Source organism: Arachis hypogaea, chromosome 3 (assembly GCF_003086295.3).
Source record: "Arachis hypogaea cultivar Tifrunner chromosome 3, arahy.Tifrunner.gnm2.J5K5, whole genome shotgun sequence".
In the NCBI taxonomy this organism is placed as follows: Eukaryota; Viridiplantae; Streptophyta; class Magnoliopsida; order Fabales; family Fabaceae; genus Arachis; species Arachis hypogaea.
The window spans coordinates 17,489,496-17,505,649 of record NC_092038.1 but is presented as its reverse complement, the minus strand read 5'-3'; the positions used below and the strand labels follow the sequence as shown (position 1 = coordinate 17,505,649).

General features: G+C 36.9%; 1 protein-coding gene, 1 long non-coding RNA gene and 1 other non-coding gene across 3 annotated transcripts; 2 read left to right on the top strand and 1 right to left on the bottom strand.

Annotated features, from left to right (window-relative positions):
* The first annotated feature begins 927 nt into the window (after positions 1 to 927).
* On the top strand, positions 928 to 1,035 carry LOC112793704 (small nucleolar RNA R71). Its single transcript, XR_003198405.1, has one exon. It is a non-coding gene; the product is annotated as a small nucleolar RNA R71 (small nucleolar RNA).
* Positions 1,036 to 8,771: 7,736 nt separating this feature from the next.
* Positions 8,772 to 12,450, bottom strand: LOC140183723 (uncharacterized). The gene is made up of 2 exons (XR_011879562.1): positions 12,261 to 12,450; positions 8,772 to 9,361 (listed from the first exon to the last, which is right to left on the bottom strand). It is a non-coding gene; the product is annotated as an uncharacterized lncRNA (long non-coding RNA).
* Positions 9,526 to 11,916, top strand: LOC112789688 (zeatin O-glucosyltransferase). The gene has a single exon (XM_025831695.3). The coding sequence runs from the start codon at positions 10,340 to 10,342 to the stop codon at positions 11,768 to 11,770; it is 1,431 nt and encodes a 476-aa protein (XP_025687480.1). The 5' UTR covers positions 9,526 to 10,339; the 3' UTR covers positions 11,771 to 11,916.
* Positions 12,451 to 16,154: the final 3,704 nt, after the last annotated feature.

Genomic DNA, 16,154 nt, shown 5'->3' with positions numbered 1-16,154 from the left:
GCTCATGAATGGCAGAAGGAGGTTTAATGGAATCTCTATGGCCTTTATATGAGCCTCAGATTCCTTTAGTTCCTCAATAGGGAACTCCTTCTTGTCTGGGAGATGTCCCATGAGGTCTTCCTCATTGAGATTCACGTCCTCCCCTTCCTCTCTAGGTTCAGTCATTTTAATTATGTCAATGGTCTTGCACTCTCTTTTCGGATTCTCTTTAGTATTGCTTGGGAGAGTGCTAGGAGGAGTTTCAGTGATTTTCTTACTCAGCTGGCCTACTTATGCCTCCAAATTTCTAATGGAGGACCTTATTTCACTCATGAAACTTAAAGTGGCCTTAGACAGTTCAGAGACTATATTTGCTAAGCTGGAAGAGTTCTGCTCAGAATTTTCTGTCTGTTGCTGAGATGATGATGGAAAAGGCTTGCTATTGCTGAGCCTGTTTCTTCCACCATTATTAAAGCCTTGTTGAGGCTTTTGTTGATCCTTCCATGAGAAATTTGGATGATTTCTCCATGAGGAATTATAGGTGTTCCCATAGGGTTCACCTATGTAATTTACCTCTGCCATTGCAGAGTTCTCAGGATCATAAGCTTCTTCTTTAGAAGATGTCTCTTTAGTACTGTTGGATGCATTTTGCCATCCATTCAGACTTTGAGAAATCATGTTGACTTGCTGAGTCAAAATTTTGTTATGAGCCAATATGGCATTCAGAGCATCAATTTCAAGAACTCCCTTCCTCTGAGGCGTCCCATTACTCACGGAATTCCTCTCAGAAGTGTACATGAACTGGTTATTTACAACCATGTCAATGAGTTCTTGAGCTTCTGTAGGTATTTTCTTTAGGTGAATAGATCCACCTGCAGAATGATCCAATGACATCTTAGAGAACTCAGATAGACCATAATAGAATATATCCAAAATGGTCCACTCTGAAAGCATGTTAGAAGGACACCTTTTGGTCATCTGCTTGTATCTTTCCCAAGCTTCATAGAGGGATTCACCATCTTTCTGTTTGAAGGTCTGAACATCCACTCTAAGCTTGCTTAGCTTTTGAGGAGGAAAGAACTTAGCCAAGAAGGCAGTGACCAGCTTCTCCCAAGAGTCCAGGCTATCTTTAGGTTGTGAGTCCAACCATGTTCTAACTCTGTCTCTTACAGCAAAAGGGAAAAGCATGAGCCTGTAGACTTCAGGATCTACTCCATTAGTCTTAACAGTCATACAGATCTGTAAGAACTCAGTTAAAAACTGATAGGGATCTTCTGATGGAAGTCCATGAAACTTGCAGTTCTGTTGCATTAGAGCAACTAGTTGAGGTTTCAAATTTGGAAGTAGGTGTAGTATAATCACCAAGCATCCTCCTTGCATTATTGTTGTTGGGTTCGGCTGCCATATCATTTTCTTGTTCGAAAATTTCAGTAAGGTTGTCTCTGGATTGTTGTATTTTAGCTTCTCTTAGTTTCCTCTTTAGGGTCCTTTCAGGTTCAGGATCAGCTTCAACAAGAATGCCTTTTTCCTTGTTCCTGCTCATATGAAAGAGAATAAAACAAAGAATATTTGGAATCCTCTATGTCACAATATAGAGATTCCTTTATGTGAGTAGAAGAATAAAAGAATAAAAGAAGGAAAAGGTAAAAATCCAAACTAAAGGGGGAAGAGTGGGTTCAAATTCTAGAGTGGAAGAGAGGTGTTAGTAGATAAATAAATAGAAAGAGATGAGAGAGACAGAATTTTTGAAATTAATTTTGAAAAAGGGTTAGTGATTTTCGAAAATTAGGAGAAGAAATAAAATTAAAAATTAAAATTTGAAACAATTAATTAATTAAGAAAATTTTTGAAAAGGAGGGAAGTGATTTTCGAAAATTAGAAAGAGAAAAGTAGTTAGGTGGTTTTGAAAAAGATAAGAGATAAACAAAAAATCAATTAGTTAGTTGAAAAAGATTTGAAAATCAATTTTGAAAAGATAAGAAGTTAGAAAAGATATTTTGAAATCAAATTTTTGAAAAGATATGATTTGAAAAGATATGATTGAAATTTGTTTTGAAAAAGATTTAATTTTTTTAAAATTAAAATTGATTACTTGACTAACAAGAAACTAAAAGATATGATTCTAGAATTTAAAGATTGAACCTTTCTTAACAAGAAAGTAACAAACTTCAAATTTTTGGATCAATCACATTAATTGTTAGTAAAGTTTCGAAAATCATGAAACAAAGACAAGAAAAAGATTTTGAAAAATAATTTTTAAATTTTCGAAAATCATAAAAGAAAAATGAAAAAGATTTGATTTTTGAAAAAGTTTTGCAAAGATAGGATTTTTAAAATTGAAAATTTGACTTGACTTATAAGAAATAGCTAAGTTTTTTTTTTTATTTTTTGACTAAGTCAACTCAAATTTTTGAAATTTTGAGAAAAATAAGGAAAATATATTTTTTTATTTTTAAATTTTTAATGAGCAGAGAGAAAAACAACAAAAATGACTCACAATATGAAAATTATGAATCAAAATACATGATGCATGCAAGAACACTATGAATGTCAAGATGAACACCAAGAACACTTTGAAGATCAAGATGAACATCAAGATTTGGTTTTTTTTTTTTGAAAAAATTTTTAAGAAAAGAAAACATGTAAGACACGAAACTTAGAAATTTTCAATGCTTAGACACTATGAATGCAAAAAATGCACATGAAAAACAAGAAAAGACACAAAACAAGAAAATATGAAGATCAAACAAGAAGACTTATCAAGAACTACTTGAAGATCATGAAGAACACATGCATGAATTTTCGAAAAATGCAAAAGTTTTAAAAAAAACATGCAATTGACACCAAACTTAAAAATTGACACTAGACTCAAACAAGAAACACAAAATATTTTTTATTTTTATGATTTTCTAAATTTTTTTGGATTTTTTTCGAAAATTTATTTTTAGAAAAACGAAAACAAAGAAAAAAAATTTTTTGATTTTTCGAAAATAATTTTTGGAAAAATGAAAACAAAGAAAATTTTTATAAAATATATTTTGAAAACTTTTTGAAAAGAAAATTACCTAATCTGAGCAACAAGATGAACCGTCAGTTGTCCAAACTCGAACAATCCCCGGCAACGGTGCCAAAAACTTGATAGCGCAAAATTGTGATCTACTCTTTTCATAACTCGAACAATTTTTAGTAATGGCTCCAAAAACTTGGTGCACACTAGTATGGTTCACTCACATTCTTCACAACTTCGCACAACTAACCAGCAAGTGCACTGGGTCGTCCAAGTGATAAACCTTACGTGAGTAAGGGTCGATCCCACAGAGATTGTTGGTATGAAGCAAGCTATGGTCATCTTGTAAATCTCAGTCAGGCAGATTATAATGGTTATAAAGGTTTTCAAAAATAATAATAAATAAAGCATAAAATAAAGATAGAGATACTTATGTAAATCATTAGTGGAAATTTCAGATAAGTGTATGAAGATGATGTGTTCCTTCTAAATCTCTGCTGTTCTACTGCCTTCCTTCATTCCTTCTTACTCCTTTCCATGGTAAGCTGTATGTAGGGCATCACCGTTGTCAATGGCTACATCCCATCCTCTCAGTGAAAATGGTCCAAATGCTCTGTCACAGCACGGCTAATCATCTGTCGGTTCTCGATCATGTCGGAATAGAATCCATTGATTCTTTTGCGTCTGTCACCACGCCCAACAATCACGAGTTTGAAGCTCGTCACAGTCATTCAATCCCTGAATCCTACTCAGAATACCACAGACAAGGTTTAGACTTTCCGGATTCTCAAGAGTGGCCGCCAAAGGATTCTAGCTTATACCACGAAGATTCTGATTAAGGAATCCAAGAGATATTCGTTCGTACTGAGGTAGAACGGAAGTGGTTGTTAATCACGTGTTCATAGGTGAGAATGATGATGAGTGTCACGGATCATCACATTCGTCATGTTGAAGTGCAACGAATATCTTAGAATAAGAATAAGCTGAATTGAATAGAAAATAGTAGTACTTTGCATTAAAACTCGAGGTACAGCAGAGCTCCACACCTTAATCTATGGTGTGTAGAAACTCCACCGTTGAAAATACATAAGTGATGGTCCAGGCATGGCCGAATGGCCAGCCCCCATAAACATGATCAAAGGATCATAAGGTAATCCAAAAATAATCCAAAGATGTCTAATACATTAGTAAAATGTCCTATTCATACTAGACTAGTTACTAGGATTTACAGAAATAACTCTAAATGCAGAAATCCACTTCCGGGGCCCACTTTGGTGTGTGCTTGGGCTGAGCTTGAGCTTTACATGTGCAGAGGCTTCTTCTGGAGTTAAACGCCAAGTTGTAACGTGTTTTTGGCGTTTAACTCTGGTTCGTGACGTGTTTCTGGCGTTTTACTCCAGAATACAGCATGGGACTGACGTTGAACTCCAGTTTGCATCATCTAATCACGAATAAAGTATGAACCATTATATATTGCTGGAAAGCTCTTGATGACTACTTTCCAACGCCGTTGAGAACGTGTCATTTGGAGTTCTGTAGCTCCGGAAAATCCTTTTCAATTGCAGGGAGGTCAGAATCCAACAGCATCAGCAGTCCTTTGTCAGCCTCCTATCAGATTTTTGCTCAGGTCCCTCAATTTCAGCCAGAAAATACTTGAAATCACAGAAAAACACATAAACTCATAGTAAAGTCTAGAAATGTGAATTTTGCATAAAAACTAATGAAAACATCCCTAAAAGTGGCTAGATCCTACTAGAAACTACCTAAAAACAATGCCAAAAAGCGTATAAATTATCCACTCATCAATCACCGTTGTCAATGGCTACCGTTCGTCCTCTCAGTGAAAATGGTCCAAATGCGCTGTCACCGCATGGCTAATCATTTGTCAGTTCTCACTCATGTTGGAATAGGAATCATTGATCATTTTGCGTTTGTCACCACGCCCAACACTTGCGAGTTTGAAGCTCATCACAGTTATCCCATCCCAGATCCTACTCGGAATACCACAAACAAGGTTTAGACTTTCCAGATCTCAAGAATGCTGCCAATTGATTCTAGCTTATACCACGAAGACTCTGATCGTGAGCCAGAAGGCTAAGAGATATGCATTCAAGCTCGTTAGCATGTAGAACGGAAGTGTTTGTCAGACACGCGTTGATAGGTTGAGAATGATGATGAGCGTTACATAATCATCACATTCATCATGTTCTTGTGTGCGAATAGATATCTTAGAACAAGAATAAGCATGAAATGAATAGAAAACAGTAGTAATTGCATTAATACTCGAGGAACAGCAGAGCTCCACACCTTAATCTATGGTGTGTAGAAACTCCACCGTTGAAAGTACATAAGTGATAATGGTCCAGGCATGGCCGTGAGGCCAGCCCCCAATATCTAAGATAGCATAAAACTGATCAAAGATCCCAGCATGTCCAATATAATAGTAACAGGTCCTATTTATACTAGACTAGTTATTAGGGTTTACAGAAATAAGTAAATGATGCAGAAATCCACTTCCAGGCCCACTTGGTGTGTGCTTGGGCTGAGCATTGAAGCTTTCATGTGTAGAGACTTTTCTTGGAGTTAAACACCAGTTTGTATCCTGTTTTGGGCGTTTAACTCTAGCTTGTAACTTGTTTCTGGCGTTTAACGCCATAATAGGGCAGGGAATTGGCGTTTGAACGCCAATTTGCGTCATCAAAACTCGAGCAAAGTATGGACTATTATATATTTCTGGAAAGCCCAGGATGTATACTTTCTAACACAATTAAGAGTGCGCCAATTGGGCTTCTGTAGCTCCAAAAATTCTATTTCAAGTGCAGGGAGGTCAGAATCCAACAGCATCAGCAGTCCTTTTTTAGCCTCTGAATCAGATTTTTGCTCAGGTCCCTCAATTTCTGCCAGAAAATACCTGAAATCACAAAAAAATACACAAACTCATAGTAAAGTCCAGGAATGTGAATTTTGCTTAAAAACTAATAAAAATATACTAAAAAGTAGCTAGATGCTACTAAAAACTATATAAAAACAATGTCAAAAAGCGTATAAATTATCCGCTCATCATCCTTATACGTCGACGGCTCCTCCAACCCACAAAGATGTAGAGCAGGTATCATACTTGATGATGGCCACGGCAACGTCATCGAGCATTCCCTCCATTTTTCATTCAAAGCAAGCAACAATCAAAGTGAGTATGAAGCCTTAATTGCCGGCCTTAGACTCGCTGCCGACCTAAACATCACCGAACTTAAGGTATACTGCGACTCCTTACCATCGTCCAGCAGGTAAAAAACTTATACCAAGTAAAGGGCCATTTGCTTTCTAAATACCTTGACATCATACAAAATTTACTTTCAAAATTTTCTAAATACGAAATACAGCACATACTCAGGGAGAGTAATGGCCGAAATGACATCTTGTCTAAACTCGCCAGTACTCATCCAAACAGGTCATCCCTTTTCCAATCTACATTGCTTAAGCCAAGGATTGAACTAACAAAAATCTTAAGTGTTACACAGGAAGCAGACTGGAAATCTCCATACATGGACTATCCTCAGACAGGAAACTTGCCAGGCAACGTCGAAAATATCCGACACTTCTGCCGACATGCCTCCTATTTTACAATTTATAATAACGACCTATATAGACGAGAATTCTCTCGTCCATTACTAAAGTGTCTTTGCAGAATAGAAGCCGCGCTTGCACTTGCCGAGGCACATGAAGGGATCTGTGGTACACACCTCGAAGCCCGAAAGTCTATCTTCAAAAATACTCAGAACTGGACTATACTGGCCGACAATACGACAGGATTGCCATGAAAAAGTTAAAAGGTGTAACAACTGCCAGAAACATAGTCCGATCACACATCTCCCGACCGAACTCTTACGCTGTTCCGAGGTAAGTTGGCCATTCAACCAATGGGGCATAGATATCCTCGGCCCCTTCCCCACAATAGCAGGACAGGTAAAATTCCTCATTGTAGCAATTGATTATTTTTCCAAATGGATAGAGGCACAGCCTCTAGCCAAGATTACATCACAACAAATGCTTTCTTTTATCTGGAAATATATTATTTGTCGATTCGACATTCCTCGGCACATTATCACAGATAATGGTCGCTAGTTTGCTGATAAAAATTCCCATCCTTCTTGCAGGACTTGAAAATCAAACAACACTTTTCCTCAGTAGAGCACCCACAAACAAACAGATTAGCTGAAGCTGCAAATAAAGTAATACTACATGCTCTAAGAAAGAAACTAGATGAAGCAAAAGGCCTCTGGGCCGAGCTTATCCCAGAGATCATATGGGGATACAACACCACTGTCCACTCAATAACAAAAGAGACACCCTTCCAGCTAGTCTACGGATCCGACGCAATGATACCCGTGGAGATTTCCCAATCCTCACTGCACACTGAACTAGCCGACCAGACTACACAAGACACAGCTCGGCAAACCGAACTTGACCTCGCAGAAGAAATAAGATCATCAACAGCGGTCAAACATTTGGCCATGCAACAGCACATAGCTCGAAGATATAACCAGAGACTTCAACCAAGGTCTTTCCAAGTCCACGACCTTGTGCTCAGAAAAACAGAACAAGCTATGAAACCATCAGCACATGGCAAACTAGCAGCTAATTGGGACGGCCCTTACAGAGTCACAGAAGTAATTGGCAAGGGAGCCTACCGACTACAAACCTTAGAGGTTAAAGATCTCCCTAACACTTGGAATGTATCTTTCTTAAAGTTATATTACAGTTAATACCAGGGACAGGCCAGTACTCTTTTTCCTACTACTAAGATTTTTCCCACAAGGGTTTTGCTTGGAGAGGTTTTAACGAGGCTAGCCTACCTGGGCCTTTGAAATCAAGGGTTCTTCAATAAATAAATTTCTTATTTTATCAAATCATTATTTTCTCCATTTCATAGTTCCGCTTCATCTATAAACATATAATGCCGACTTATACTATCAATCCGACCATTCGGATACTATCAACACCGATCATATGCCAAAATAGGTCATTCGAAATCTATCAGTCAATCTGATATCCGACCTCTAACATAATCCGATAACTCGGTTACAATCAGTCAATCCAACTGCCGACCTTAAAACGGAATCCAATCACTCAGATACAATCAGATAATCCGACTGCCGACCTTAAACGGAATCCGATCACTCGGATACGATCATTCAATCAAACCAACATCCGATCTAAATCGAAATCAGCTGATTCAACCAAACAAATATTAGATCTAAATCGGAATCCGATCATTCAATCAAACAAACCTCCGATCTAAATCGAAAGCCGATTATTCAAAATTAAACAAATATCCGATCTCACTCCGAATCTAACCTCTCAGATACAATCATTCCATCAAGTAACTCATCTTAATCAAAATCTGAACACTCGAACACTATCATTCAATCAAATATCCGATTATAATCCGAACCCGACCTTTCGACAAATATCAGTCAAAACAAATCCACAATCTTAAACAAACTACTCGGACTTAATAATAGATTGCCGAGCAATACTCAGAATTACTGCCGATCATTAAACAGAATGCAGTTACACAACATACTATCAATGCCTATTAAATCGGCATCTCAATAAACTCTGCCCACTCAGCCTTTCAATGATACTTCTCCATCAAATTAATGGCATTATACCATTAACACAATTTTGCCTAAAAAACAAATTGGCTCCAAGCCACAATCACAACTAGGAGAAATTCACCTATCATAACAATATATATATTTTCTACAAAATCAACATGTGCAAATAACCAAAAGCCAAATAAACTATTTACATAAACAGTACCAAAATTAAGAACATAAACAGTCATAAGCTCACTATAGGAGCAAAATAAATCACTAACATACATGTTTTAACACACAAAATATACACACTGATCAACTATTTTCATCCTCTTCCTCGGCATCTCCGTCATCTTCAACCATAACTCCATCTCTGAAATTGTTGCCCGAATCCATCTGAGAAAAATCACAATCGGGAGCCAAAAACTTTGCTTGCAAGGAAGCCCTTTCAAATCCCTCAACAAAAGAGTCTAAAATTTCTGTTACCTTACTTTTCTCAACTTCCTTCAAATCTCGCTGTTATCTCTACAACCTGGGAAGTCATAGAAGAAAGCTCGGCCTCTTTCTTCTTCAAATCTTCAACTTCTTTTGCATAGTTTTCCTTCATCAATTTTAGCTCTTTCTCAAGATCAGCTACTTTACTCTCCAGTTCTGTAACCCTTACATTCTTCAAGCTCAACTGTTCCTCCAACTTCGCATCTGGCTTCTACTCGGCCATTTGACGATGTTTCTTTTCTCGGCTACGCCCTAAACTGGCAAGCCTTAGACCAACAACCTTATACAAAGGAAAATGGAACCAAATTGGTCATCCATAAAAATATCAAACAAATAACAAAAAGAGAAAGAACAAGAAAAAAGATAACAGAAAAGGAAAGCAAAGGTAAAAAATGTCAGAAAAAGATAATACCTCTCTCGCTCATATTTTACTTCAAACTTCTTCTGATAAAGCTCACATAACCTTATGTCAAACTACCAAACCTTTTCAACTCCAAAGGTTAATTTCAAAATCCAAAAAATCGCTTCCCAGTACCACCAAACAGTCACTTCAACTGCCCTAAGAGATATGATGTGCATTGAGAAGACGCACGTCATTAATAAGTACACACAGTATTCTCTCTCTCATTAATATTAATTTATTAATTGTTTAACAAAGCATCTTGAACTGGGGGCTCCAAAACCACGTCAAATGCCGAGTTATGCACCAACTCAATTAACTGACCTGTTCATTAAAAAGCTCAACCTGCTTCATTAAACACAATTCCCAGGTCAAGCTTGGGGGCTATGATCCGGCCGTTGCAAATCCAACATCATAAACTCGGCATTATCATTCATAACTCGGCATTATTCACGTTATTATTCAGAAAGCTGGCGTTATAGCTTGGCATTACAGTTATTAATCGGCAATCAATGATCATAACTCGGCAATCTGCATAACAACTCTGCCGTTACACGTTACAATTTCAACAAGGTAACGCCCAACCAAAACATCATCATTAAGAACCCAATAACTGCCTTTTAAGTCGGATGACCAACAAAGGTATAACGGACCAATAGTACTCCACCTATAAGAGGTATGACATCTTATTGATACTACCCCGAATAAAGTTCAAATGTCGTTTTCCACTTCTCATAAAATAAATAAACAAAAAAATGTGATTTTTAAATTATAAATATTAATAAAGTCTAGTATACTTTATATGTACATTGCATAGTAGCCAGCTAAGCATCAACCCCTACAGCCCAAACTCGAAGAATGGCTTCCACTGGCAAAACCTATGACAATAATAATGTTCATAATCAAAACCAAGTTGTTGTTGTGATGATACCTTTCCCAGCACAAGGCCACCTCAACCAGCTTCTCCATCTCTCACGCCTAATCATATCACACAACATACCCGTCCACTACGTTGGAACAAAATCACACAACCGCCAAGCCACACTTCGTGTTCAAGGTTGGGAACCAACCTCCATTTCCAAACTCCATTTCCATGACTTTGAAGTCCCTCCTTTTCCTTCTCCTCCTCCAAACCCTAACCAACAAAGCATGTTCCCATCTCACATAATTCCTTCCTTTTACGCTTCCTCAAATCTTCGTGAGCCTGTGGCATCACTTCTTCGATCCCTTTCGTGTCTGCACGAAAGGGTGGTAGTGATCCACGACTCGCTAATGTCGTCTGTGGCACAAGATGCCTCGGATATACCAAACGCAGAGAACTACACTTTTCAGAGTGTCTCTGCGTTTTGCTTTGCATTGTACCTTGTGCTGGATCTCATGCAAAACAATAATCCGAATATTGAAAGTTTTGGTGTTCATATTACCGAAGCTGCTTCTTTAGAAGGATGCTTCCCGGAAGAAATAATGGACTTCATTACAGAACAAGTCAAATTCTTTGCATTGAGTAATGGGTTCATCCACAACACAAGCAGAGCCATTGAAGGTCCTTATATGGAGATGATAGAACAGTTCCCTGGCATCAACAAAAATATTAAGCATTTTGCTCTGGGGCCATTCAACCCTTTATTCCCCAGCAAGAAAAGTTGCAAGGAAAAGGACATCATAATTGAGTGGCTTGATAAGCAAGAACCAAATTCAGTTATATACATCTCTTTTGGGACAACAACATCATTGACGGAGCAACAAATCAAAGAGATTGCAACTGGGTTGGAACAGAGCAAGAAGAAGTTCATATGGGTGCTGAGAGATGCAGACAAAGGGGACATTTTCGATGGCCAAGTCAGGAGATACATTCTCCCTGACGGATTTGAAGAGAGAATTGAAGGGATGGGGTTGGTTATAAGAGATTGGGCTCCACAATTGGAGATTCTAAGGCACAATTCAACCGGAGGATTTATGAGTCACTGTGGATGGAACTCTTCCATGGAGAGCATAACAATGGGGGTGCCAATTGCGGCATGGCCTATGCACTCTGACCAACCAAGGAACATGGTTTTGATAACCCAAGTGTTGAAGATTGGTTTGGTTGTTAAGGATTGGGCCAAAAGGGATGAGTTGGTTACTGCTTCCGAGGTTGAGAATGCTGTGAGAACTTTGATGGCATCAAAGGAAGGTGATGAGATGAGAAAGACGGCATTGAAGCTGAGAGATGCCGTTCTTGAATCCATGGATGAAGGTGGGGTTTCAAGACGGGAAATGGATTCCTTCATTGCTCATATCTCCAGATAACATGAATCTTTTTACCATTTAAATTTTCTAAAGCTTATATTTGTCATCATTTAACATGTAAACTTATATCAATTATCTCTCATATTTCTATGGCTAAGTTTTTTAGAAATGGATGAAACGTATCTACAATCTACTGTTATGGATAACAATTTTGTGTACACTCTTATAATACAGTAAAGCACACCCTCTTCAATACTAAAATATATCTACCGACAATTATATTCAGATTCACACGTGGATTTTTTTTGTTTACTTAGAGAATAAGGGCTTTAATTTCATGCAAGATAAGGCAATTTATTCGAAAAATATGAAACCATAGTTGTAAAAACTAAATTGAATTTCGGTTGAATTGAGAAATTAATAAATCAGACTCTAATCCGATTCAATCCAAAACCAAGACCGTTTCAAGATAAAAATCGTTGAGAATCAACCAAACCGAACTGCATCAAAAACTAGTGCTATCTGCTGTAGTCGAGCATTGTAAAAATACCTCGCCAACTTTCTCTCTCCATACGCGCCGCCCCTCGATCCTTCTTCTAACACTATAAAGTATAAACATTCTTTATTTCTTTACATCAGCCGGTGTAGAGCTTTAAAAAAAAAAGCATGACTTCAAGAAAAGTACCTGGGAGTAGGACAAAGAAATAACAATTATTGTATTACAAAATCCAAAAAGGAAAAATCGACCCCCACTAGCTACTTGCTTTGATCTCTACCAAACATGGCTTTAACTTATCCCATTTACTTCCTTGCAACTATCTTTCAGTCACTATCTGAACTGAGCTCACCAATAACTGCTCGCCACGTGTACACACTTGCCCCGTCTTCATATGAACCTGACTTGTCCCCACCGGTACCCTGGTCCCCACCGTCTTCGTCCTCCTCTTCGTCGTAGAGCTACTATCCGAAGATCATGAAGGCTCCGGCGAGGACTGCTTAGACGTCACCCTAACGTCACCGCTTATCCGATGATGCATCAACTTCCATTAATTAAATCAATCGCATTACATAGTTTATCCTTAAAAATCATCATATTTTTATCAAAAAAAATCATCATATGAGAATGGTGTCACAAAATTAGCGATTGAGAGTGGAGGATTTAGTCCCCTCTTGCATTGTTTAAGATGGCATCATTTTGTAAGTTGTTTACTTGTTTTAGAAGACTATTGGTAATTCGTAAATCAATTACCATTCAGAAAAAAGAAATGTCCATCTTTTAAATTATCACTACAATAAGGTATCTTTTAAATTATTTCTTCAATCACCTTTTTATTACTTTAATTTTTAAAAATATAAAACAAATACATTTAATAGATATGATTTTTCTTTTTCAAAAATTTAGAAAGACTAAAATTTATAAATTTAAATTTAATTTACAAATCACGTACAACATACTAACACATTTCAAAATTTTCAAAACATCCCAAAAACATTTTTAAACGTCACTCATATAATGAATTTTTTATGTTTATCAAATATGTTTAATTTTTAATTTTGGATATGTTCAAAAAATATTTATATAAAATTTTCGAATGAATTTTGGATGTGTTAGAAATCATTTAGTGTACAATTATAGTATTTTGGATGTGACTTAAAAAAGAAAAAATAATAATTTTTTTTTATTGTGGGTAATATTCATTATAGGATGTGTTTGTTTAATTCTTTTAATCTAACTAGTAGAAAGTAAATTCTTAATTTTTTAACATATTTCACTTTCAATCATATTTTCACGAGTAAATATTTGATAATATGTTTAATTTTTAATTTTAGATTTGTTCAAAAAATATTTATATAAAATTTTCGAATGAATTTTAGTTGTGTTAAAAATTATTTAGTGTGCACTTATGGTATTTTGAATGTGACTTGAGAAAGAAAAATAATATTTTTTTATTGTGGGTGCTCTTGGGTGAATGACCTTGATGTAACTCGGTCGCTTGCAGTCGATGCTTAAGTTAGTATTATAAATTTTTTGTGTGTCCTTCCGAAAATAAAATGCCATATCTTTATAGGTGATGTGGAGTAGATTGGTTATGTTTTTTGGTAATCATTTGCATTGAAGGGTAAATATAACAGGTCGGCAGGTTATGGTATCTGATCGGGCGTTAGGATTCCGAGCTATACCGTTTGAGATGGGTTATAGCCCGTTGACCCGAGTTATAATGCATAATGCCGAGTTATGACTTATGATTTGTAACAGCCATATCACAATCCTCAAGCTTAGCCTGTGAATATTTTTGATGAAGCAGGTTGAACTTATAATGAGTCATAACTCAGTAAGTAAGATAGCTATGGAGCCCCCAGATCAAGATGCTTTATTAAAAATAATAAATATCAAGTTGGATTAAAGAAAAAATGGTAATAATTATAGTTAAGACATTAAATGCTAATGTGAAGAGTGTGCATGTTCTCGAGGCCTTCTGCATCGTGGATGTAACTGATGGGACGGTTTGGTGGAACCCAAGCAATTTTGTTAATGGTTTATTTAGATACTTTAGAATCCAAATGGTTATCTTGTAAGTCATTATCTTGCCAATTATAAAAAATGTTTGGGAGGAAGAAATGAGCAAGAGAGGTAAGCTTTTGTTCTATCTCTGCTACCTGTAGTGTTTCTTCTTCTTTTGTTTATTTTTCTGAGTCGTTGATAATGGGGTTTGAGAAAGAGAAAAAGGAAAAGATTGATTGGTCTTACAATTTGGTGAACGAAGATGTGCGAAAACGGATTTCTTTGTTTGTTGATGAAGAAGCTATCAAATAGATAGATAGGAATAGGATAGATAGAAGGGGTTCTGGTGTGCGTTTAGAGTTACTGTCATGTTCTGCTCATGATCGTGTCTTTCATAAGGGGGAGGGTTTCGAGTTCTTTTACATACACAGTTGTGTGCTAGAAGAGTTGAGGGTCAAGCTTCCTTTTACGGATTTCGAGTGTTAGGTTTTAAAGCAGTTGAGTTGTGCTCCTCGCAACTTCACCCCAATAGTTGGGCTTTTTTGTGAAGTTTTAAGGTGTTGATGGAGTTTCTGGAGAAAAATCCGTTGTTAGAGTTATTCTTCTTCATGTGTCAGGCCAAGATTGTTTAGAAGGGTGGTTGGGTGAACTTGAATAGTTCTCGAGGGTTTTGCCATTTTTAAGCTGTATAAGTCCTCTTTCAAGGACTTTAAAGAGATGTATTTGAAAGTCAGGTCTGCTAAGAGTGATTTTCCATTTTATTTTGATGAAACTCTTGGGGAGAAGTTTCCATTGTGGTGCTGCTTTGAACCCCAAAATATTCTAAGTTTTGAGACGATCAGTCCGAGAAATGAATGCATCATTGAGTATTTAGTAGACTTTATTACCCGAAAAGAGTTAATCTCGATTTTTGATTTACTTCAATGGGATGACAATAGGCAGACCGTTGTAGAGTATTTGGGTAAGGTGTTGAAATATAGCTTTGTAGGTATTGATTTAGTATGTTAGTAACTGTTTGATTCGTATTTGTTTCAGGTGGGAAGTATCCTGGAGTATCTATTGCTACTTTAAGAGCTCGGGTAAAAAGTAAAAATCTGGAAAAGGAAGGGTCGACCTCGAAACCAGATAAGGGTACTGGTGTGGGTGAGGTTAATCAACCTCACCCAAAAAGGAAGAAGGTCATACTGAAGAAAAGGAAATTAGATGTTGTGGACTTATCTGAGGACTCTGATGAAGATGGGGAGGGGTGGAGGTTCCTATTGCGGAAATTCATGAATTTATGGATAATTAGAAAAAACTGCATGACCATAGTGATGGGTCATCTATTTGGGGTAAAGACTTTCCTCATATGGTCGTCGCTGATGAGGTTTGTCAATCGTCGGCTGATGTGTCATTGGCGAATGAGGTTGGAGATATTGCCATTAGGCAATATATGCAGGTATGATTTTGTGTTTTGTTTTCTTGTTCTATTGGTTTGTTATTTGATTGTGTTGTTGTCTTTGTAAGGTTGTTGGGTTGTGATGACAAGTCATCTTATGCTAGCTTTTCAAGCATTTTTCACTTGTTTCATTAGGTTTTATGCACTTTCTTGCATTGTAAGTAAGTGGTTTGGAGTGGAATTGCATGGTTTTGTTGAATCAATCAACCATCCTTTATTTGATACTAAATCATGAGGTTTAAGCTAAAACTAATTGGGTTTTGAATGATTTACAAACCTTGTGAATTTGGTGATACTTTGATTGGTTGTTTTGATTAATTGAAGATGAAGAAGAGAAAGAAATAAGGAAAGCATGGCCTAAGGAAGAAGAAAAGAGTGGCCTATGGAAGAAGGAAAGCGTGGCACATTGGTGCGCGAAATTGTGATCATCAATGGCGCCATCAACATGGTACGCTCAATTGCAATCTCAACTCTTTATCACAACTTCGCACAACTAACCAGCA

Coding starts and splice junctions, on each gene's coding strand:
- LOC112789688 (XM_025831695.3), top strand. CDS start 10,340: ATGGCTTCCACTGGCAAAACCTATGACAATAATAATGTTCATAATCAA.